The 23,088-nt window shown below is 41.1% G+C and overlaps 2 protein-coding genes across 3 annotated transcripts in view; one reads left to right on the forward strand and one right to left on the reverse strand.

Annotated features, from left to right (window-relative positions):
• The window catches only part of CHP1 (calcineurin like EF-hand protein 1), a 36,385-nt gene extending 23,025 nt beyond the window's left edge, over positions 1-13,360 (reverse strand). Inside the window, exons 1-2 of the mRNA XM_061180475.1 lie at positions 13,198-13,360; positions 5,792-5,864 (exon numbers count right to left, since the gene is read on the reverse strand). Of these exons, the coding sequence (XP_061036458.1) occupies positions 5,792-5,864; positions 13,198-13,264 (140 nt within the window). The 5' untranslated portion in view covers positions 13,265-13,360. The remainder of the gene's footprint in view (positions 1-5,791; positions 5,865-13,197) is intronic.
• A 612-nt stretch (positions 13,361-13,972) lies between these two features.
• EXD1 (exonuclease 3'-5' domain containing 1) overlaps positions 13,973-23,088 on the forward strand; it is a 39,101-nt gene continuing 29,985 nt past the window's right edge. Inside the window, exons 1-6 of one of the 2 annotated variants that reach the window (XM_061182238.1) lie at positions 13,973-14,194; positions 14,592-14,693; positions 16,367-16,552; positions 19,665-19,733; positions 22,242-22,299; positions 22,570-22,697. In XM_061182238.1, coding sequence (XP_061038221.1) covers positions 16,420-16,552; positions 19,665-19,733; positions 22,242-22,299; positions 22,570-22,697 — 388 coding nt within the window. In that variant the 5' untranslated portion in view covers positions 13,973-14,194; positions 14,592-14,693; positions 16,367-16,419. Of the gene's footprint in view, positions 14,195-14,591; positions 14,694-16,366; positions 16,553-19,664; positions 19,734-22,241; positions 22,300-22,569; positions 22,698-23,088 lie in introns of those variants that run through there. The other variant, XM_061182240.1, reaches the window with a different exon arrangement.

The raw sequence follows: 23,088 nt of genomic DNA on the forward strand, positions 1-23,088 counted from the left end.
GATACTGAGCAATGAATAATGAAAAATAACCCACAAAAAGGTACAACTTTGTGAAATTTCAGAACATCAGGAGGAGATATTTGAAGGTTTCAGAGAGGAAAAAAAAAGATTATCTACCAAAAGAATGAGAATTAGACTGGCATCGTGGTTCTGTGAAACTCCATTCTGGAATGACTGATACCATTGTGTACAAAGCAAGTGCTTATCCAGGATACTGTAATCATCTGCCCTCTTGGATAAAGTCAAAGAAGAAAATGAGTCTCAAAAGCACTTAGTTTTTAAGCAGATAAATGGCTACCATTCAGGACACAATCTCTTAGAATTTATAGGTAATCTTATTTATTTGTTTGTTTATTTATTTATTATTAATTTTTTTTTGGCTGCACCTTGCGGCTTTTGGGATCTTAGTTCCCCAACCAGGGAGTGAACCTGGGCCCCTGGCAGTGAAAGCGCCGAGTCCTAACCACTGGACCGCCAGGGAATTCCCTAGAGGTAATCTTTTTTAAAGTGATATATAACAACACAGCCAACTAGTAATTTCAGTAATAACTTTCTCGCAGAGTTTAACTGGTCTGTACTGTCCCCTGTAGTCAATTTAACCTGCATGGATTTACCATCCAGGAATATTTTTCATCATGGTATTATTTGAGAAAAAGTGTCTGACAAAAATCCAATATTAAAATTGCTCAAAAAAAGCTCAATGCACAGGATATTTTTAAAGTAAACTTTTAATGAAGTATAACACACATACAGGGAAGAGCAGAAATCACAAGCATTCAGTACGATGAATTTTCACCAAGTGAAGATTATAACCAGCACCCAAATCAAAAAATCGGTTCCTATCAGTAGCCAGATACCTCCTTCATGTTCCCTTTGTCTCTATCTGCTCCCCTCCCCAAAGGGTAGTCATTATCCTGACATCTAACACAGTAGATTAGATCAGCACCAAGGATACTTAAACAAAAGAAACCTTCTTTGTATTCAGATAATGACCAGGGTCTCACCCTGATCTGCCCTACAAAGGACCATTTCAGGGCACCTTATAGGACCCAGCTGGCTTTTCAAAGACCAATTTCAATGGCAGTGGTAGAAATATTTCACCCAAAATAATGGCACCTGAAGAAAGTAAGATTTGTGAGGTTATAGTATATATTTATATTCTGTGAAATACCGATCTAAAGATTACCAATCATTTTAACTCAACACCTATTGGTAGGCCAAGGAATTAGTGTTCTATAAAACATACTTTGGGGGTGAATCTCTGAAAGCATTTTGCAGAAGCTCCATTTCTAACCAAAGCCTTCCATAGTTTCTGCTTCATGTTCCCACTGAGACTGACACTTTTAAAAAAGGAGTACAGGGGCTTCCCTGGTGGTGCAGTGGTTAAGAATCCACGTGCCAATGCAGGGGACACGGGTTCGAGCCCTGGTCTGGGAAGATCCCACATGCCGCGGAGCAACGAAGCCCGTGCGTCACAACTACTGAGCCTACGCTCTAGAGCCCGTGAGCCACACTACTGAAGGCTGCGTGCCACAACTACTGAAGCCCGCGCGCCTAGAGCCCGTGCTCCGCAACAAAAGAAGCCAACACAATGAGAAGCCCGCGCACCACAACGAAGAGTAGCCCCCGCTCGCTGCAACTAGAGAAAAGCCTGCGCACATCAACGAAGACCCAACACAGGCAAAATAAATAAATTAATTAAATAAAAAAAAAAAAAAAAAAAAGGAGTACAGAATACCTTGGACGGTACACTATAGTCTCTCACTCTGCAGAATTTGGCTTCAAGCCGCAGACATAGAGCATCTTGGGAGAGGAAAGTGAAGAAAATGTGGAAGGAAAAATACTTCTCCTACTAACTTTCGTAGGAAAGTGGGGCCTGTTAAAGGTAACAAAAGACTGGAGGTAACTTATATTCGGCTGAGCACCCTAATGGGTTCTAGAAAGGTCAAGACAGGCCTTGAGCTGAGTTTGGCAGTAAAGGTTGGAGAGAGCTAAATCACTCTATTATTATAAAAGAATTCTGAGTTTACCAGGTTATCTCTACGGCTGGAGGGAGTAGAAAAGATGGGGTTGGGGGAGAGGGGACGACAATCTATAACAAGATGGCCAGAGGCTGAGATGGCCATTGTCGGAGGCACAGCCAGTGTGAAATCCCTGATATTGGGAGGGTCCAACAAAATGATTTATTGATATATACACAGTTGACCCTTGAACAACATGGGTTTGAACTGTGTGGGTCCATCCACGCATGGATTTTTTTCAATAGTTAATACTTCAGTACTACAGGATCCATCATTGGTTGAATCTGCAGATGTGGAACCACATACACCGAGGGCAGACTATAAGTTATTCTCGGATTTGACTGTGCAGAGGGCCACCACCTTAACACCTTGCATTGTTCAAGGGTCAACTGTAACATGCTAGTTGTTTACTATGTAGTACAATGGGGTAATTTCTTCTTGCACTCAAGGTGGCTTGGGGCTTTTCCCGTATTTTAATCCACACCATGATGGAGATCAAAGAACAGATTTCAGATCAAGTGCTTTGTAAAGCTGAATACAAAAAAATCAGCTAGACTCAGGTAACCATGAAATCAAAAATTACCCTATCACTTCCTACCACCTCTTCCCCTACCAAGAATTTGTAGAAATCAGAACAGAAAGCAGTGCCTAGTGCATCATAGGTATTCAATAAATACCTATCAAATGAGTGAGTTAGTTCACTGGCTTTCCATAGAGTGTGAAATTATGTTTTAGGGGCAGAGAAAATCTTGCCTAGATTTTAAGGAGCAGATAACACTAACTGACACATGGAAAGTTTTCACCTTTTCTGAGGAGAAACAGCTCCTTTTACAAAAGATTTTCCATTGTTTTCCAGCAAACAATGAAAGTGATTAAAGCACACATTTACAAATCACCCACTTTCTAGAAAGAAGAAAAGGACTCAAAACTAATGTGAATTCTGTATCTTCACTTAGTGGTTAAATCTGAATTTATGAAGACGTAATCCCAAACTCAAGTAAATTATTCAAGTATTTGGGCTGAAGGAAAAATAGAAATTTCTAGTCTGGTTAATTTTTCTAATACAAATTTATATAGTCTCCTCAACAAATGGTGCTGGAACAGCTAGATATTCACAGGCCAAAAAATAAAGTTTGACTCTTACATTTCTATCTATCATTACACACACACACATTTTGTTTTGTTTTGTTTTGTTTTGGCTGCACTGCGCGGCATGTAGGATCCTAGTTCCCGGACCAGGGATTGAACCCGCGCCCCCTGCAGTGGGTTAAGTGCATAGTCTTAACCACTGGACCACCAGGGAAGCCCCTTCTTTTTTTTTCATTTTGTATAAATACACCAAAAAATACATATATATATTGTGTGTGTATACATATACATACAAAAAACTCAAAATGACAAACATCCAGTTAAAAAACAGGCAAAGGACTTGAATTGGCATTTCTCCAAAGAAGACATACAAATGGTCAACCAGCACATAGAAAAGATGCTCAACGTCATTAGCCACTAAGGAACTGCAAATCAAAACCACAGTGACCTACCACTCACATCCACTAGAATAGCTAAAATCAAAAGAGAGATAATAAGTGCTGATGAGGATGTGGAGAAACTTGAACCCTCATTACATTGCTGGTGGGAATGTAAAACAGTACAGAGCTGTGCAAGAGTTTGGTGGGTCTTCAATAAATTAAGCATAAAATTACCATGTGACCCACAATTCTACTCCTAGGTATATGCCCAAGAGAATTAAAATATAAGTCCACACAAAAATGTTCATAGTAGCCAAAAGGTGTTAACAACTCAAATCTCCACCATCTGATGAATGGATGAACAAAATGTGGTCTATGCATACAATGGAATATTATTCAGCCATAAAAAGGAAAGAAGTACTGATACACACTATAATATGGAAGCATCTTGAACATGTTAGGGGACTTCCCTGGTGGCACAGTGGTTAAGAATCCGCCTGCCAATGCAGGGGACACAGGTTCAAGCCCTGGTCAGGGAAGATCCCACATGCCGTGGAGCAACCAAGCCCGTGTGCCACAACTACTGAGCCTGTGCTCTAGAGCTCGCGAACCACAACTACTGAAGCCCACGCACCTACAGCCCGTGCTCCGCAACAAGAGAAGCCACCGCAATGAGAAGCCCACACACTGCAACGAAGAGTAGCCCCCACTCACTGCAACTAGAGAAAGCCTGCCCGCAGCAACGAAGACCCAAGGCAGCCAAAAATAAAATAAATAAAATAAATAAATTAAAAAAAGAAAACATCATGTTAAATGAAAGAGTCAGTCACAAAAGGCCACATACTGCATGATTCCATTTATATGAAATGTCCATAGAGAGAGGAATGGGAAGTGACTGCTCAATGGGTATGAGGTTTCCATCTGAGCTGATGAAAATGTTCTGCAACTAGACTGTGGTAATATATAAACGTATTATACAGTGTTGTGAATGTACTTAATGCCACTAAAATGTACACTTCGAAATGGTAAATATTATGTTATGCGTATTTTGCCTCAATTAAAAAAAGACAAAGAGGGGACTTCTCTGGCGGTCCAGTGGTTAAGACTCTGCGCTTCCACTGCAGGGGGCTCGGGTTCGATCACTGGCCAGGGAACTAAGATCCTGCATGCTGAGCAGTACGGTAAAAAAAAGAAAAAGAAAACGTACTTAGCGTGGTCTTTGCACGTGATAGGTATTCCGTAGTCATTGACTTTAATGACTGGGCAGCATGGTTTTGGTCAATTCCAGCTTACAGTGAAGCCAGATTTTGCCCTAAACAAACATGGCCCTATGGATTTATCAGCATTTTCTAGCTCTTCTGCCTGAGGATTATGCACAAAGGCTTAGCAACTATATTCCTCCCCCCGTTATGCTACACCCCACACCTATGCTACAAGGCTTCTAAAGAAGTCCTCCATTGTTTCTTGACAGCCGCCAGAAAGGCAAACAGCTTCATTCTATATCAGTCAATCAAAGCTGAGGAACAATAGTAACAAAATGCTGCTACTGAGAGTTAGGTTGGGAGGTGGTGGTAAGGAGATATTTCATTTGACTATAAGACAATTACAAATATGAAATGATACAGCATTACATTACTCTGAAATCATATACTTACTCAAGACCAGTTTCTCAACTGTGGCACTACTGACATTTAGGGGGGATTGTCCTGTGCATTTTAGGATGTTCAGCAGCATTCCTGGCCTCTACCCACTAGACATCAGTAGCATTCCCCAGCTGTGACAATCAAAAATGTCTCCAGATATTTGGCCACCCAAGGGAAAATAGCCCTCAGTTGAGAACCACTGCTCTAGACGAAAATACTGAACATCTTATCTAACATTAATACATATAAACTGATGTACCCTAGGAATATGGGTTGGCTTGGGAAATGAGAGGGGAAAGGACAAACAACCTACACCATCTTGGATTGCTATGGGTCAGCCTCCTGAAAGCTAACATGTTTGGGAAAGAGCTGTGGGAAAACTCAAGCAGAGAGAGCCAAAATTCCCAAAGGTACATTCATAGGACCAGAGCAATGGCCACCCAAACTAAGGGGAGCTGGAGTAAAGCAGCAAGCACCTAGTGATAAATGTAAATTCATTGTTCTGCTTAGTATTTAAGTCCCTTGTGGATCAATGATACTCAAAGATGAGTGAAGAAATGGTCCCTGTTCTCTGCATGCCAGATGCCTATTGTGTCTGCTCTCTGGATAAAGGCAGCTATTCAGACGTTGTCAGAAAATAAAGAAAGGAACTGCCTACCTGAGAGTCCCATTCTCTCCTTTGTCCAGGCTGGTGAACCGGCTGTAGAGGCGGGTGATCTGACTGTGGGAAACTAAAGAACAGAAAATTAGTTCCAGTTGGAGAAGTTGCCCTCCACTCGAACTGAACCTGAATGTGGCCCTTCAGAAGCCAGCTGCCCTTCTGGTCCCGGGCCACCATTAAACGCTTCAAAGTCAGTAAAGTGGGCCGAAATCTCAACTCCAACTAACCTCTAGAGTGTCAAGGCAGAAAGAATGAAAGGAGTTAGAAAATAAACTAAATCAAGAGTAAACAAAATTGACTCTCAGGAGTGAAGTCTAGGCTTAATTAAGACTGTGTTAAATGTCAGGTAGTTAAGATTTAACAAAACAAGGCCAAATTTAGTTTAAAAGGAAATTGTGAAACTTTCACCTTTCAGTACCCTGACTTAGAGGCTATGAAAATGCACGCTTTGATTAAAAACACATCTCTATTAATCAGTTTGATGTTTCAGGCTGGCACAGCTGGGTAGGTAACTTGTGTTGAATTAAAGATCGGGGCTTGTGAAACAGCTTGTATTTTAAAAATCTGATTTACTCCTACCCCAAGCATCAGTGGCTTTATCTTTTCCCTCAGGACTGATCTTCGGGTAAAAGATCACCACAGCCTTGGGTCAGCCTCTTCTGTGTGATGGCATGACCTCCACTGAGTTCCCAGTAAAGGAAAGGGCTCCAAGAAAGGAAATTAGGTAATTTGTAAAATGGTCATGTTATCATCAGATGACATCTACAAGGAAGCTGTTTTGCTCCTCATTTTGGACTAACTCAGGCACAAGCTGACAATTATGAGGTAATAACTACAGGTAGACAATGAAACTTTGGAAATGCAAAAAGGAATTTCTGGGAAATAGTTTAGTCTCGTGGCAGATTGGAGGTAGGAGGAAAAAAAAAGTTATCAAAGGAGAAAAGACAACAGCCAAAAAGGGTGTGGCAAGTGTGGACTTTGTCCTAGGCTGCACCTTCACGGGTAAAGGGGTGGCTGAGGGAGTTCTGATAGTTGTCTTCCTCCCCCAGCTCAAGGAACAAAAATCCACCTTCGGTTTTAGGAACAATGGGATAAAATAAACAGGGGCACGGGCAGGAGAAACAGGAAGTGAGTGGCCCAGAGCTAGGATGAGAGGACACACTGGGCAAAGCTGTGAATTCTTCAGCGTCAGGTTTCAGCGCAGGCTGGGCTCCGTTCTGTACTACTGGCTCTCTAAGGAGAGCAGAGAGCAGAGGAGAAGGCAGAACCATTCCCAGCCAGGGCAGAGCCAGCAGGGGTCCAGACACTGAAGCAGTTGTGGACCTTTCTGCTAGTCAGGTAGGTGTCAGTAGCTTGGTGTACACTCCTGTGAGTCAGGTTGACAGGTTCTGATTCCAATCACGGCACCACAGCTTACCAGTGAGGGGTGAGTGAGTGGGGTTGTGGAGTGAACTAACAGGAGAGGAAAGTGCTTGGCAAAGGTCTGGCACTTGGTAAGCACTCCAGGTTAGCTATTATCATCATTATCCTTACATTGTGAGCCTGCAGGTACGGTTTTACTGCTGTACTAATTAATCTCCAGCTTTCTCCTGATTCTGCCAGTCACAACCGTTTTCTTCAGGAACCTGACTAGGCTTTGGCCTCGGGCCTCGAAGGCTGCTCTAGAACTAAAGTTCCCTTTAGTTTTCACAAAATAAGTCAGTTAAAGAATGACTAACTTTCCCAAAAGATTTTTTGAAAAAACAAAATTCGTTCACAATCTCAACACCACTGCTTTCATTTCTTCATATATCATCTAATATGTCACTGTGTACTTTACATAAACATAATAGCTTATTTTTCATTTATTAATTCATAATTTTTCTATATTGGAGTCCTCTTTAATAACTGCATAATATTTAGTCCACTGAGTATTATATATTTCAGGTTACTTTTCTTTAACAAGGAACATATTCAAATTGCAGTTCTTTTTATACTAGTTTTTTTTTTTTTATTTGAGAAAACAATCTATCCACATGGTAAAAATGGTACAAAAGTGATCATAATGAAAAGTCACCCTAACAACCGCGTTCCTCAGTCTCCCTTGCCAGAGTCAAACACTATTACCAGTTTACTGTGACTCCTTCTAGAAATTCCATATGTATGTATATATAAGTATGTACAGCAAGTTATAAAATTTTTAAGTTGGAAGAAATGTTGTCAACTTGTCCAACTTCTTCAACTAACAAGTGAGCCATCAGACATCTTTCTAATCTAGAACACCATCCAAAAGAAAGGGACACTGAAACCTTATAGTACGATTTTTAAAATTCCCTTAGTGAGTAATGGTATGACATTACATCCCATATTTCAGAAAAAGAGATCAGTTTATGGCTGCTTGAGTTCGTAATTTACCAATATGTTAAAAATAAATGTGTAAATAAGTATCCAAACAACCATAAAACTGCTATCTTCCAGGACAAACTGGGCTATGTGGAAATCAGTGGAGAAATGTACAACCAAATGCCAACTTTTAACACAACTCAATATGGTTACATCTCAATCTACTTCCTAAATTTCGGAACCAATGGTACAATCATATTGTTACAAAGAGCTCTGTTAGAACAGAAGAAGAAGGAGGAGAAAGAGACGAAGGAGAAGCAGCAGCAGCAAGTAAGCAGGCTTTAATTCAGGTGCTGAACTCACTAATGACAAAGAATATAAAGCAAACTCCAAGGTGTACACCTCAGAGTAACGTCAAGGAACAAAAAGGTATTGGAACTGCCACAAATGAAGGCAGGACAAGTTTCCAGTAAACTATTCTTACCAGAAGGCACTAGGCTAGCAGGACAAGTGCCCAAAACCTGCATCATTCTTGGAAACCCAAAGGAAGTCTCAGGAGTTGACAATTACTCTCAGAAAAGGCTGTGAATGTGGGCATATCTTGAATGAAGCTATATTTTTCTCCACTGATGGGCAAATAATTAGTTTCTATTGTTGAAAGGTTACTTAAAAGACACTGCTAATCTTCCTGACTAAATGCCTTTCTATCATCACTGTGCTCAGAGAAAGAAGGCATTTGAGAGAAATGCCAAGCCCTAAGGAGGAAAAGCAAAGTGAAGAGTAAAAATGAAAAGGGAATAAGAAAAAAAGTCATTTTGCCCTTGCCTTTATCTTAAATCTTAACGCAGAAGAACAGATTAATAACCTAGGTAAAGCACATATGTGCAACCGAAGGTAACTCTCAAAAGATTGAGAGGCTGAAGCCTGCACCCCTAACCATTCCTCCTGAACACTCCACACCCCAATATTTCACATTTCCCCTGGCAAGAGGACTTCAAGAGCTGGCCTACTCTCTCAGGAAACCTATAGATTAAGAGACTTAAAAGAGATTAAAAACAAAAACTTTCTTATAACTGGGGAAGTTTGAATATGGACTGAATGATAGATAATATTTATAGAATTATTGTCAACTTTCTTAGGTGTGATAATAGTATTCTGGTTATGTAGAAAAAAAAATCCCTATTCTCAGGAGATACATGCAGAAGGCTTAAGGGGTGAAGAGTTCTAATATCTGCAGCTTTAAAATGGTTCATCAAAAAAATATATATAGGGCTTCCCCGCTGGTGCAGTGGCTAAGAACCCGCCTGCCAATGCAGGGGACACGGGTTCAAGCCCTGGTCCGGGAAGATCCCACATGCTGCGGAGCAACTAAGCCCGTGCGCCACAACTACTGAGCCTGCACTCTAGAGCCCACGAGCCACATCTACTGAGCCTACGTGCCACAACTACTGAAGCCCACGCGCCTAGAGCCCGTTCTCCGCAACAAGAGAAGCCACCGCAATGAGAAGCCCATGCACCGCAACGAAGAGTAGCCCCAGCTTGCTGCAACTAGAGAAAGCATGCCCGCAGCAACGAAGACCCAACGTAGCCAAAAATAAAAAAATAGGAGCTGGAAGACAGCAGCAGGGTCTTCTGTAGTGACAGAACCTTCAGGCACTATGGCAAGGCAGATGAGGGCCATGAAGGGGTCCTGCATTTTGAGGCAGGAGCAGCCTGAAGTTGAACTTTCACTAACATTCTAGCCCAGGAAATTATTCTCAAGCAATTGCCTTTGCCTGTCTTGTGCTCTTTGTTGCAACTACAGAGAAACCCACACTAGTTCTATCATCACTACACCCTTTCAAACAAACAAAACCTCACTGGCCTGTAAAACTTACTTCCCAAACCTGTTCAATATCTTTGCCATGTCACATGACACACACGAGACGGTAGAGGCTAAAAATAAATCAATCGGCATTTATTACTACTCAGTTGGCATGAGTTGTTTCTCACAGATTATGTGGCTATTTTTTTTAAAAGGTTTTAAGTAATTCACAGCCAGGTTATTGCCACACAGTTAAGTGAACTAAAGGTGGAGAATACAGAAACTCCCAAGACACTTATGACCTTTCCCTTAATGACAACTTTTATTGAAATGATTTTAATTTATGGAAATGCTGACGAGTGAAAGAAGGTGACAGAACTAAGACAATATAGCAAATGTTTTACGCCAACACAAAGTGTTTTTAGACAGTGTTTTTTAAACTGTTAGAAACAACAGGATCTCTACTCCTTTCAAAGTTTTATTTCCTTAGAATTGGGAAAACCTGATTCCTAATCCAATATCCCCTGAAAATAGGAAAAGTGTAAAATGCTGTCACCTCTCCAGTTATATAGCTCAAGACATAGTTTTTATAACTAGCATATGCTAATGGTATTTTCCCAATAAGATGATTGTTATCTATGGTTCAAAAGGTAATAGCTAACACCTGGTGCTCATTACATATCCAGACACTATTCTAAGTAGTTTACATTTTTCTCATTTTATTCTCACTAGGAATCCTATAAAGTAGGTACTATTATTATTCCCATTTACAGATGACGAAGTTGAGGCTTACAAGGAATTCTTACTTAGAATTACTTTTCCAAACACTTAGAGATTAAATTTCAAATACCGGATAACCTAGTCATACATGAATTCTAATCAATTTAGACTTATGAATGCAAAGCTTTCACACTGAATATAAAGTCAGTTTTACTCAATTATGCTACATTTTCTTACTGACAAAGCGAGTAGTGAAATGTCTTATACTTGTTCTTAACTTGAAGTGTTTCTGATTGATAGTTCCCCAAACTCTTAATAGAACAAGAAGCAGAGGAAAATAGGACTAATTCCACCTCTCTACCCCACCCTCAGGTATCCACTGTTTTTATTCTTCTAAACCTTTTGCATCATGCTAAAATTAATGCTTTAAAAATCAACTCTGCTGATCGGCACTAACTGGATAAACTGATGGCTCAACTCCCAGAGCAGAAGAATGACAGGTAGCATGCTGGGGGAGAAAGCACCTGGAAGCCACCCAAAATGCCCTAGGTTAATTTATCCAAATCTAATCAATTCATGCATGTATCAAGGCCCAATTCCTGTCCTCCTCAAGGCCAGCGCACAAGGACTCTTCCCTGAGTTCTGAAAGAGGTGCCACACAATTTCAGGTACTGTATGTCCTGATGCTAATCCTAACTCCTGTGGGCTTATCTCCATGACAGGTTTGTGAGCATCTTTTGTCACCATCTGCTTTGAGTACCCAGTGTCGTACTGAATATAGACATTGCAAAAATTCAATAAGTACTTGTTTCATTAGGCTTTCTGGCTCAATACATACATTTGTACTGGTTGTGGTTGAGTCCCTCAGGCTTGATTCACTTTTCGGCAACTAGGAAAATAGCTCTGCAGGAGTACTCAGTTCTCACAAGGTCACACAGTAAAATATAACCCAGAGTCCTAAGGCAATCGAGGCCACTTTCATTTGGTCAAATGTAATAAAACCAGAATGGGATTATTGCTCCCTTCCTCTTGAGGCAAAAATAGCTTTTTCCCACCCTCACTCTGGTTTACAGTCCCTCATTATGTGACTTTTTATTTTAAGCATGAATGCTTTAACTCTGGTGTCACCTTAGACCTACAGTAGTTCTTATGTTCTCACAAGTGTGGCCAGAGGTCATAACCACAAAATGTAATAAAACGTTTGCTGAGTCCAAACTGCCTACATTTCTACTCTTGGAGTCAGGCTAAGTCATAAAATGACCATAAGGTCAAGTGCCCAAATAAGTACTGCACATTATAAACAGCTAACTACTTTCTGTCATTCATTCAAAATCATCAAAAGGACTACATTGGTAGGCGGTGAGGTCCTTAAAGTCTTTATGGAGAGGCTTAATGAAGGTAAGTTAGGAGATGCTGAAAGCAGTAAACCAATCTGACAAGGGATGAGGCTAGATAACACCCCTTCCAACTTGAAGATTCTAGAAAGTTGAACTTGTCAGAAAGCACGGGACAGCATTTAATTTATCTCAGGCCACCATTGCCTGAATAATTCTGAGGTTCCCCCAGCACTCAATATTATCTGCAAATGGACCACTGAGTTATTTACTGGCCATCTCATTATCAAAGACAGGTATCATGAAGACTCAGAGCACGGATGTTTACATAACTCACGTAAAATACAAGAGTCATAATGAATTACTGAGAAGAGAAAATAATGTATGCATTATCAAGGGCTACACAAATGTATGATGGTGTTTTACCGGGCTTCTGAATTCCCAAAACTCTGTTGCCCCTTTCAAGTTAATGAGGAAGAGACTGGACTGTAAAAAATCAGTTCCTAGCACAAATTCACACTGACGTTTTTGGAGCACATCCAATTTCCACGGCGACTGCATGAAATACACCAGCATAGTAGAAATCAATAGATCTGAAATTAGGACAGCAAGCATCCTCACTGTAAATAAAAAACTGGTAGTCACAGTATCTGTGCTTTCTCTCCACAAGCTCAGAATGAAAGAAGTCTCATACTCAGACCCCTGATTCTTTAAGGTATCCCGTCCCGTCTTCCAAAGCCTTACTGTACGATCTCACTTTCTGGATTTATTTTTCCGGTTGTGGCAAGAATTTGTTTGATTTCCCACAGTTGTCAGTGGTTTTAAGTCCTTGCCCAGAAACGTCACAGGAACGGACAGAATGTTTTCTACAGAATCCATCCACAGTTCCTGAATTTGAGGTTGGTGCGAGGAAAGATAAAGGAAAAGAGTTCGGGGGCTTTCAAGAGCAGGGGGAAGAGAAAAGAGCGGGATCAGTGATCTACGGGTGATCATGACTCCCGCCTTTGATGGGAAGGACAGCCCCACAAGAGGCACTGCCCCGCTCCAGGTAGCTGTAGCTTAAGAACAGGTCCTCCATCATCCCCGAAGCTCCAGCGCTGGAGGCTGCCCAGGACCCCCCCAACCTCCCGGCACCTCATCTCCAGACCTCAGCGACAGTCGCCCTTGGTCCTGAGGCCAGCCAGAGGCGCTCGGCCGCGTTCCCACCCCCTACCCGAACTCACAGCCAGTTTCCTTCTTGATCTCCTCGAGCTCTTCGTCCCGCAGTAACGTGGAGGCCCGGGACCCCATCACCGAGCCGGGAGCTCCTCCGGGAGCAGCGGCGCCAGAAGCGACAGCGGCAGCGGTAGGGAGGGAAGAAGGGGAGGAAGAGCCAGGGGTCAAGAAGGGAGAGGGCAGTGGTTCTACTGCGGACTGGGAAGGGAACCCAGGGGTGGCGCGCGGGGGAGGGCGGCCCGGAGGACCAGCCAATTGGGAGTGAGGCTGAGCCCAGCGCCGGAGCCGACGTCGACGTTCCTAGCTCCAGCCCCCGAATGAATCAGCCCAGTGCCGGGCCGGGTCTAGCTAAAGACGGACCACGCCCCCGGAAACATGATGCCACCGGCCTTAAAGGGGCAATTCTGGCCCTAGCGCCCGCAATTAAAAGGGCAACGCCACTGAACCACTGTTTTACAACACAATAACGTGTGGCAGGCGGTGTAGCCAACCTGTTTCTCACAGAACTCTAACACTAGAAATCCCACCCTATGGTTGGCATGGATTGCGGAGAGAAACAATAAAAACAGACAAAACGTCGCTTGGGTGAACGCTAGGGTGTGTCTCCTGGGAACTGCATGCTGGGAGTTGCACCTCCTGATTCTTCCTGGGGGCCCTCTCTCCTCCCGGCCGCAAGGGGCGCTCGGGAGCCAGCCTCGGGATTGCGCGCCGATTGGCTCCTCGGGAAACAGACGGGACCGCTGGTTCAGGCCGGCTGGCGTCCGACCTGTAGTGTGGGTTCCCAGCGTTGCGTACTTTAGTTTGTTTTCGGGACTGTTCTTTGATAACCGCCACAGCGGCCTTGAAACTCCCCGAGAGTTCTTCCTTAACAGCAGTCCCTCTTTTTTCACTTCAAGACTGAAGCTCGAGGACTCACCATTTGGCTGAAATAGACACAAGATTTCCCAAACTTTCGTCGGAGGAAAAAGAAAAACAAACCTAACGGCGGAGGAGAGAATTTCTAGCGTATGACCCGCCGTTTATTTGAAGTTTCTTATTTTGCCTTAAAAACGAGGAAATTTGCATTTTGTTCCTGTGGCATATTTTTGTTTGTTTTCTTGGAAACATTTAGAGCCCCCCCCCCTTCTAATTAGTACACCCTTTCAGGTGAACCAGTTCTTTTCCTGTGGCTTCAGTGCCTTTACACCCCTTACCCATCCCTTGAGTGTTACTTTGTACAGAACTGGTTTGAGTTATGGAAGAACCAAATTCTGACCGCTTTCGCTTAGTACTTAAGCACTAGAACACTGTATTAGCGAGCTGGTCAAGTCAATTTAGGTTACTAGTTTTAAGCTTTACCTAAGGCTTTGACGGCTTAGCAGGAGACTGAGGTTCTAGTCTTACTGAATTGTTTTCACGATAGACTTCCTCTTGTCTGACCTAATGATGTCTGCCTGAATAAGCAGAGTGTGAAATGTTGGATATGCCCATCTAGGCCACAGGACCTTCTTTTTATCCTGAGAGCGTAAGTATGGTAGAAAAACCTGTGATGTCACCGACGTGAATGTCCATTTTCTGAGTCTGTCTTGAAGCCCATCTCTAGGTCCTGACCTTACTCGCTCCTTCGTAATCTTGAATCTTAACCTTTTGCAGCCATCCTCAGTCGAGGCTTTCTTTGCTTTGTGTTAATGTTTTTCTGATTTACTTTAACATTTCTTAAATTTCTTTATTATCCAGGCATTTCACAAGCTTATTTCTTATGTATCTTTTAAAAATATAAATTAATTTTTACCTCTATTAAGGGCCGGTTTTTCCAGTTTTATGTTCTCTTTTATTTCTGTAAAAATTCCCCTTTTACCAGTTGGATTGACTTGAACAAAGAAGAATGATTTTTCCAGGCACTCTGGTGACTTGTTTTATGTTCTCTCTGGATGCATAACACTTTGTCTTGCACTAGACTGCACACATCCTCCACTAGGGACCTGGTTTTAGTTCAGGTTCCATTACCTTCTAGCTGTGTAACTTTGGGCAGGTGTCTTAAATCTTTAAGCCTCAGTTTCTACATCTGTAAATTAAGTAGTTGTTGTCGGCAACAAATAATAGTTGTGAAGGTACTTGCTAGACCTTAAAATATTAAAGTGTAATTTATTTATCTGGTTAAAAATGCTATGTAACTTCTCACCTCTTCCTAGTCAAATTGGGCCTTAGTTATTTGGTCAGTGTTTTATAGTTAAACTAAATTGCAAAATTCACTGGTTGACTATTCCAAGGGGGGCAAAGGCAAGCCACTTTTAAATTTAAGCACTGTGGAGGAACACTTAGCTGAGGTTCTAAATACAAAGACATCCGAGTAACAGGATTGTTCTAAAAGATACTTTTTAAAGAAAAGATTTATCTTTTAATTTACAGTATTACACTAAGGATTATAAGAATGTCTACTATGAATGATAGCTATTTCTGCAAGATAAAGTTTTTTCTTTGTACATTTCTGCATTGTTGTCCTTTTTATGAGCATGCATCATTTTTACAAAAACAGTTGAATTTTACAAAACCAGTGTGTGGCATGTGTCAGTTAATCTGTCAGGCTGCACATGACTGGTGACATTACAGCAGCCCAGTCCCTGAGCTGTGGCCAGGGTGGGGTGGAATGGCCCTCGCAGTGACATGGCAGCTGTATTGGTAATGCATAAATTGTGATAGTTCTAAGTCACTTATTCTTTGGTTGGTTACACTGTGAAACTCTGGAAATGTGATTCATCTAGAAGAGGTTAGATCCCAGACGTTTCTGGGTAAACAATTCATTGCAATGTGTTGGCAGGTGTTTGCCAATATCAATTTTTTTCATTTGTTCTTTCAGTTTTTTTGGTTGCTGTTAAAATGATGTATGCATGTGCTATTAAAAAGCCTCTAAATGTTCTTCTTATTCCATTTAGCTAAGGAAGGAAAAGTGATATTAGGCCATTTTATAGACAAAGACGTCAAACCCACCTTGCCTGAAGTCTTATACTTTTCAGTTTCCCATGTATAAATTAGAGTTGGTGCTTGCAATGATATTTTTCTCATTATCATTCTAAAAAGATGAACAGAATTGAATTACTCTAATATTTTTATTTTTCTTATCCCAGGTATGGGGAAAGGAAAAATAACCCCATTTTCCCCAAAATATTTAAAAAATCATAGATCTCTTTTATTTTCAAGGGTTTGGTTATTTAAAGAAGATTATTTGAAGACTCCTTTTGGAATCAAATAGCATGGATCCTAGCAGTGACTACCATTTCCTCAACCAGATTTTGTGGAGAAGAGTGAAACTCACATTGGTTTGTGGCATCTTTGAGGGAGTGCTCCAGCATGTGGACCCTAACAAGATTGTTGTCCTGAAGAAAGGTCTCATTTTATTTCTCATAATCTCCTGCCTTTTAGGAGACTAATAACTCAGTTTGGGTGATGGTTCTGTGCTCCCTTAGCAACTGGGAGAGTGGCATTATTCCTATTTTAGGGAAAAGGTGGGAGGAGGATTAGAATGCTGTTTTTCCTAACAGAGCAACATGGCTGCATATGCTGGCTTGTCCCCACTTCTATACTTCTATTGACATGATAGTGGAAATTTTCAATATATAGAGTTTTTTTTAACTGGGTACTTCTTTTAATTTCTTTCCATATGCACCTTGAAATTAAAAATAAGCACTGTGTTAGATAGAATTGCTTTTGGCTTCAACAGACAAATTCACAAAGACAGTAAGGGGTTAATTTTTCTCATGCAAAAAGAAGCCCAGAGACAGACCACTGAGGAATGGTGCGGTGGCTGAAAGATGCCAGGAGGGATCAGGTGTCTTGTGCTCCTGCTCTGCCACCTCAGCGACCATGTGTTATCCTCCTGGTCACAAGGTAGCCTTTACACCTCCCAGTTTCAATTGCAATTCATTTTTAAAGGATAAAATTCAGGAACAGCCAGATGGAAGAGATTTATAGGGCAAGGTGTGTGGGAAGGGGCTCAGAGTTTCTACCCTCTCTAGGCATGCCACCGTCTTAGCCTCCTCCATGTGCTCACCTTGAAGCCCCAGTATATAGTTTTTATTCAGCTAGAATATTGACTTGTTAAGAGTAGTTGATTTCCTGGCACAATAAATTTCAAGTTCACAGTTGAAACGTGTAAATGACATTTGAGAGATTAGTGTTATTGTTAAGCCATATTATGAGTTAAAATAGACTTTTGTAGGCTAGGATGGGACTATACCAGGCTTTTGCAATATTAATTCATTTGGTAATCATTTACTGAGTTTTATATCCCAGGCACTGTGCTGGGTACCAGGGATATGGATAAGAATAACATGGTCTCTGTCCTCAAAAAACTTTGTCTAGTAAGGAGACAGGTAAACAAGTAGAAAGATGTAATGCAGTGTGATACCCTCTGTGATAGGGGGACGCACAAGATGCTATGGAAACACAAAATTTCAGCTAATTTAGATCTGAGAATGGTAGGGTTAGGACAGTGGGGAAGGCTTCCCAAAGGAGGAATTGATGGTGGAACTGTTACACCTGTTTACTAATTTATGTACCATTTGGACAAAGCAGGGAGTGACATCACTATGACAGCAGCATGAAGGAAGGTTTGAAGTAGCAATAAACTAGAGACAAGGAGAATAGACAGGGAACTATTCAGACAATCAAGGGACCCAATAAAGAGGAAACGATGGGAGTCAGAGCTAAGGTTTGGCAAGGAATGGAGAAGAGAAGACAGATTCTAGAAATGCTTAGGAGTGAGGGTAAGTAACCTAGTAATCAATTAGATCAGGGGTCCCCAATCCCCATACCACAGACCGGTACTGGTCCATGGCCTGTTAGGAACCGGGCTGCACAGCAGGAGGTGAATGGCAGGCGAGCGAGCAAAGCTTCATCTGTATTTACAGCCGCTCCCCATCACTTGCACTGCCTGAGCTCCACCTCCTGTCAGCATTATGGTGAGTTGTGTAACTATTTCATTATATATTACAATGTAATAATAATAGAAATAAAGTGCACAATAAATGTAATGTGCTTGAATGATCCCGAAACCATCCCCCCACCCCAGTCCATGGAAAAATTGTCTTCCACGAAACCGGTCCCTGGTGCCAAAAAGGTTGGGGACTGCTGAATTAGATAGTCAAAGAGCCTCCTACATTTATAACTCAGATTATGTGTATAGTACTGTTATTAATCGATAGAAATGGGAAGAGGAACAGGTTTGTTGGTTAGTGGGAGAAGATAATGATCAATTTGAAAAATATTGCAGTAAGTCTGCTATTAGTTTAAAATGAGAGTGGAGCTCAGAGAAATAATCCGTACTGGAGAAATAATGTATGTCAGGACAACTAGGAAGTTGATGTGATCATTCAAGGAGAAGAAAGAAGCATGAAGAGTATCACCCTAGGGATTATCAGTGTGTAAGGGGCAAGCAGTGGTGGTAGAGACAGCTAAGGAGCCTGGAAGGAGCAAATCAGGGAGACAGTGGAACACTGGTTACAAGATGCTTATTAAAATCAGTGAGGCCTGGTTTTGAATCCTGACTCTTTTTTTACTAGTAGTGTGACGTTGAGCAGGTTATTCAACCTTTCTGAGCCTCAAATTGCTCCATAATGGAGATAGTGAAATGCCTATCTCATTATGTTACTGGATAGTCAAACACAGGCAAATAATTAGCAAGATGCCTGGTTTGGAGTGGGTGCTCAGTGTGGTGGCTTTAGATAATTAGTAGGAAAAGAAATAAACACTAAGAGTGTCCTGTAAGCCAAAGAAGAAAGGAGAGAACAATATTGTCAGTGGATGCATGGGAACCAAGTATAAGATTGTAAACTTTTTTGGGGATTTGACAAATAGGCAGTTGGTGATCTTTGACCTATGTAAGAATATATTCAGTGGACTAGTGAAGGTAAAACTCATTTGTTTTGGATTGCTGAGAAACGTGGAAATATACAGCTGCTGTGAGCACTGCCATCTAGAAAAAAATGACACTGTATTGTAAACATGACAAATAAACTTCTCCCAACTCCCTTACCTACTCATAGAAGAGCCTGTAATTGGGCCACGAGTTGGATTGTTGTCTCTGACAATTAATAGTTCAAGCATGTAGCATGACATGAAACAGGGTGTGGACTCTAGAAGTAGTCAGATGACTTAAGTTTTTTTCTGGAGTTAGGTGGAGTAAAAATCAGTAGAAATATAATAAGTAGATAATCCTTAGCCCCAAAGGCCTTAGAATATTTTTGGAAGAAGTTTAAATTCAGTGTACTACTACTGCCCTTTTAGTGTATCTTGGACCATTCTGGGGTTCCCTCTGTTCTTTATACTACTTGTTTCAAGGTTATAGCTTTGTAATTTATTATTGACTTTTTATTCCTTGGGGAAGATAATTTGGGGATTTTTATAAAACTCAGATTTGGGCACTTTTGTGAGACATATTTTCTTATAGTTTTAGGGAATATTACTTTTTATCAACCAAATGAATTGTTTTCTCTAACAGTGAAGAATGTGGAGACTGATCGAAGTGTCCCAGGAGTGAAGATGTTTTTTGGACACGAGATTGTGAATGGTGAGAACTTCATGTTCCCTAAATGTTGGTATCGGGATTTGCAGTAGCAATAAACTCATTGCTCTGCCTCATTTCAGTGTTTGGGGGTGGGAGGGAAAACTAAGATGTTATCTTGCATTTATGAACTCTTAAAGCTGGTATTTGGGAATTGTCCCTTATCTTACTGTTTCGGTAGGTACTATGAACAGAACAGTTGTAGAGAATTTTAATCATGTTGGTTTTACAATGTGAGGACATCTGGTACTCAGTACTAGAGACTCAGCTCGCAGGCAGAGTTAGGAATCTGAACAGAAAGGAACTGTCTTGCTCAGCAAGCGAATTGAACACCAGACATTCACAGTACATTCACAGTCCCTTATTTGAAACCTTGGGGCCAAATGTTTCAGATCTCAGGCTAGTTCTGGATTTTTCGAAAAGCTAACAAAGGGTATATACTGGTCATATTACATAACACCTCAAGTGGGTCTGGTCAGCACTCTGTAATAAAACACATTTCTACAGAGAAATGGATGGATAATCATATTAAGTGGAATAAAATAGGACTATAAATAGTATGTCAGTTCAGGTTTTGCTGCCAAAAGAGTTAAAAAAATTTTTGGTTTTCAGACCTTTTGGGATTTTGGAATTGTGGGAAGTAGCCCTGTTCTTTATTTCTGCCAGCTAAAAGAATTTAGCAAGAATAGATACAATTGTTTGCCTAAAGGAAGAGCTATAGAAGCTCATCTGGTCAGTGTGCTTCAGACAAGCCAAATGGGGTAGGAGAAAAGGGTTAGGAACAAGAACTATTCTTTCTTTCAAGAACTCAAAAGCAAAAAGCCTTCCAAGGAGGAGTGAATATCAGCGTGGGGTGGAGGGAGGTGGCGGAATGGGTGAGCTGGGACTTCATAGAACTGTGCATTTCTTACCGTTGGGGCAGATATGAGGAAAGGAAAGGACTCCTGCCAATCAAGACCTACTTTAAAGCAGACAAGTCCAGCCAGCTTTTTTTTTTTTTTTTAGTATTTCTTTCTTTCTTTCTATGGCTATGTCAGGTCTTAGTTGTGGCATGCAGGATATTTCAGTTGTGGCATGCGTGATCTTTAATTGTGGCATGCGTGATCTTTAGTTGCGGCATGTGGGATCTAGTTCCCTGACCAGGGATCGAACCCAGGCCCCTCTGCACTGGGAATGTGGAGTCTTAGCCACGGGACCACCAGGGAAGTCCCCAGCCAGCTTATATAACTGTCGTTTCTTACTGAGTACGCTACTGTAAACACTCTTTGTCCCTTGAGCACCTTTTTAAAATGGCAGTGATGGTGGTAGAAGTAGAGGGATTGTTAATTGTGTGTTAACTGTTAGACTTTGCAGTAGAACAGAGCTCTGGACTGGAACAAAGCTAGGCTGTGGATGAGTTTGTAAAGAAAAATGAAGGAATCACTACTACTATCTCCTAACTCAGGAGAAGGCTGACCACTGACCAGCTTTCTGATCTGTACACATGGATTCATTTCTTCCTAAATTCATTCTCAGGACTTGGCCTTTGTTTATAATTTCTAAGCTCAAAGGATGGCCTCCTTCTTCTTTCTTTGCCCTGTGGCTCAATCAGCCATAGAGGGTTCTCCCTGAAAAGCACCTTGAATAAGAAGTATCAAGATAAAGGCTAATAATTGATTAATCTGAGTTTTTAGTGAATTTTACTTTGTCTGACCCAGACTCAACACTTCTAGACAGTGTAGGAGAAAGAGACATTTGAAACATAGTGGCCCCTGAGAAACTTTTTCCATGAAAAGTACCTAAGTGTACTTAATTGAATCTTAGATGCCATTAATGACAAGGTGCATTATTTCTTTTCCCACCCTAAGAAAGAAAAAGAAGCTGCCAATTAAACTATCATGTGCATTTACTGTAAATCATATCCAATTTCAGAGTTGTTTAAAATGTGCGTCTTAGAATCAATGATATACAATATTTCCCTGTATTCCTTCAACTGTTAGGTTAAAAATAAATGGTTTCAGAGTCTCTGTGGAATGTTTCTCTCATATTTCTTTTGTGATTTCCAGTCTAGCTTTTATTACCTTTCACGTCACTGAACTGTTAATGCACCAGCCTGAGAAAGTGGAAGGGACAGTATGAATGATTTAAGAGAAAACCCCCAAACAGTACATAGTGTGAGGGAAAATGCATTAGGATGGGAATAAATAGGAAAGAAAAGATATCTCTAGAACCAATCTGCATGACCACAAAGGTGTCCTGGAACAAAAAGGGTAAAGTGGATATGTAGAGAGGTTCCTAATCCTGCTAAATGACCAAGGAAGCTATGTAGGGATGTAAGATTAGGGATCTTCAGTACTTTGGATAGTCTTTTCTGCTCTATTTATTTCTGGCCGATGAAGGCCTCTATGGACTAACATTTCATTCCCAATTACTGTCTGTGTTACATAATCAAACTGTGGGTGTGGAGGGGACAGAGGGATAGTTAACTGCTTTCAGATTGGAAGCCCTGTTGGAAGCCGTTTGGTTATTTTACAGTGGAACTACTGGATGAAGAAGAACAAGGTGCAGTAAGAGAAAAGGCATCTTCTGTTAGGTATGATGGAATGATTTTCTTAATTATGATGTTACCCAGATGTACACATTAGGGTAGAAAGCCTTAACTGTAATTCACTAGCTGTGTAATTCCTAAAATGAGAAGAAATAGGTGGATGTTTCCTTCCATCTTTAGATGGCATCTTCAAATCAGTGTAAGCAGTGGATGAATGGGTTCTCTATGAAAGATCCAGAGTCCTTACAACTGATGTGTTTGTGGCATTAACAAAAAAGAACAAGTTCACCTAAGTGTTGTTTTTTGTAAGCATAGTCTAAATACAGAAAGAAACAGGATGGATACAATAAAAGATGAAGACCTAAATGTATATAAGCCTGCTTCTCCTGCCCCTGAGGCACCAACCACCTCTCTGCTAAATGACCTCAAGTACAGCCCATCAGGTGAGTACCAGGGCTCTGAATTTTCTAGGCTCTCTTGTGGTTCAGAACTCTTCAGAGTTGGTATAACCCTGAGTCAAGGTTCTATGTGGAATTCTCATCTAGGCTGTTGTTTCTAGGGTCCGAATTAAGATAAAATATCATGATTCATTTGTTTATTTAATATTTGAGTGCACACTATATTTCAGACATTGGCGATACCAAAGTTTGGTATCTCTACCTTCATTGAGTTATGGTGCAGGAAACACACTAAATAAGATAAATTAGTATACTATATAGTATGCTGGTGCCACATGTTAAGTAGAAAAAAACAGAAGAAAAAGAAGAAATGTGTGGAGAGGGTGGTTTTACAATTTTTGAGTGTCCAGGACAGGTCTCATTGAAATAGTGACAT

The sequence above is a fragment of the Eubalaena glacialis genome, chromosome 2 (genome assembly GCF_028564815.1).
Source record: "Eubalaena glacialis isolate mEubGla1 chromosome 2, mEubGla1.1.hap2.+ XY, whole genome shotgun sequence".
NCBI lineage: Eukaryota > Metazoa > Chordata > Mammalia > Artiodactyla > Balaenidae > Eubalaena > Eubalaena glacialis.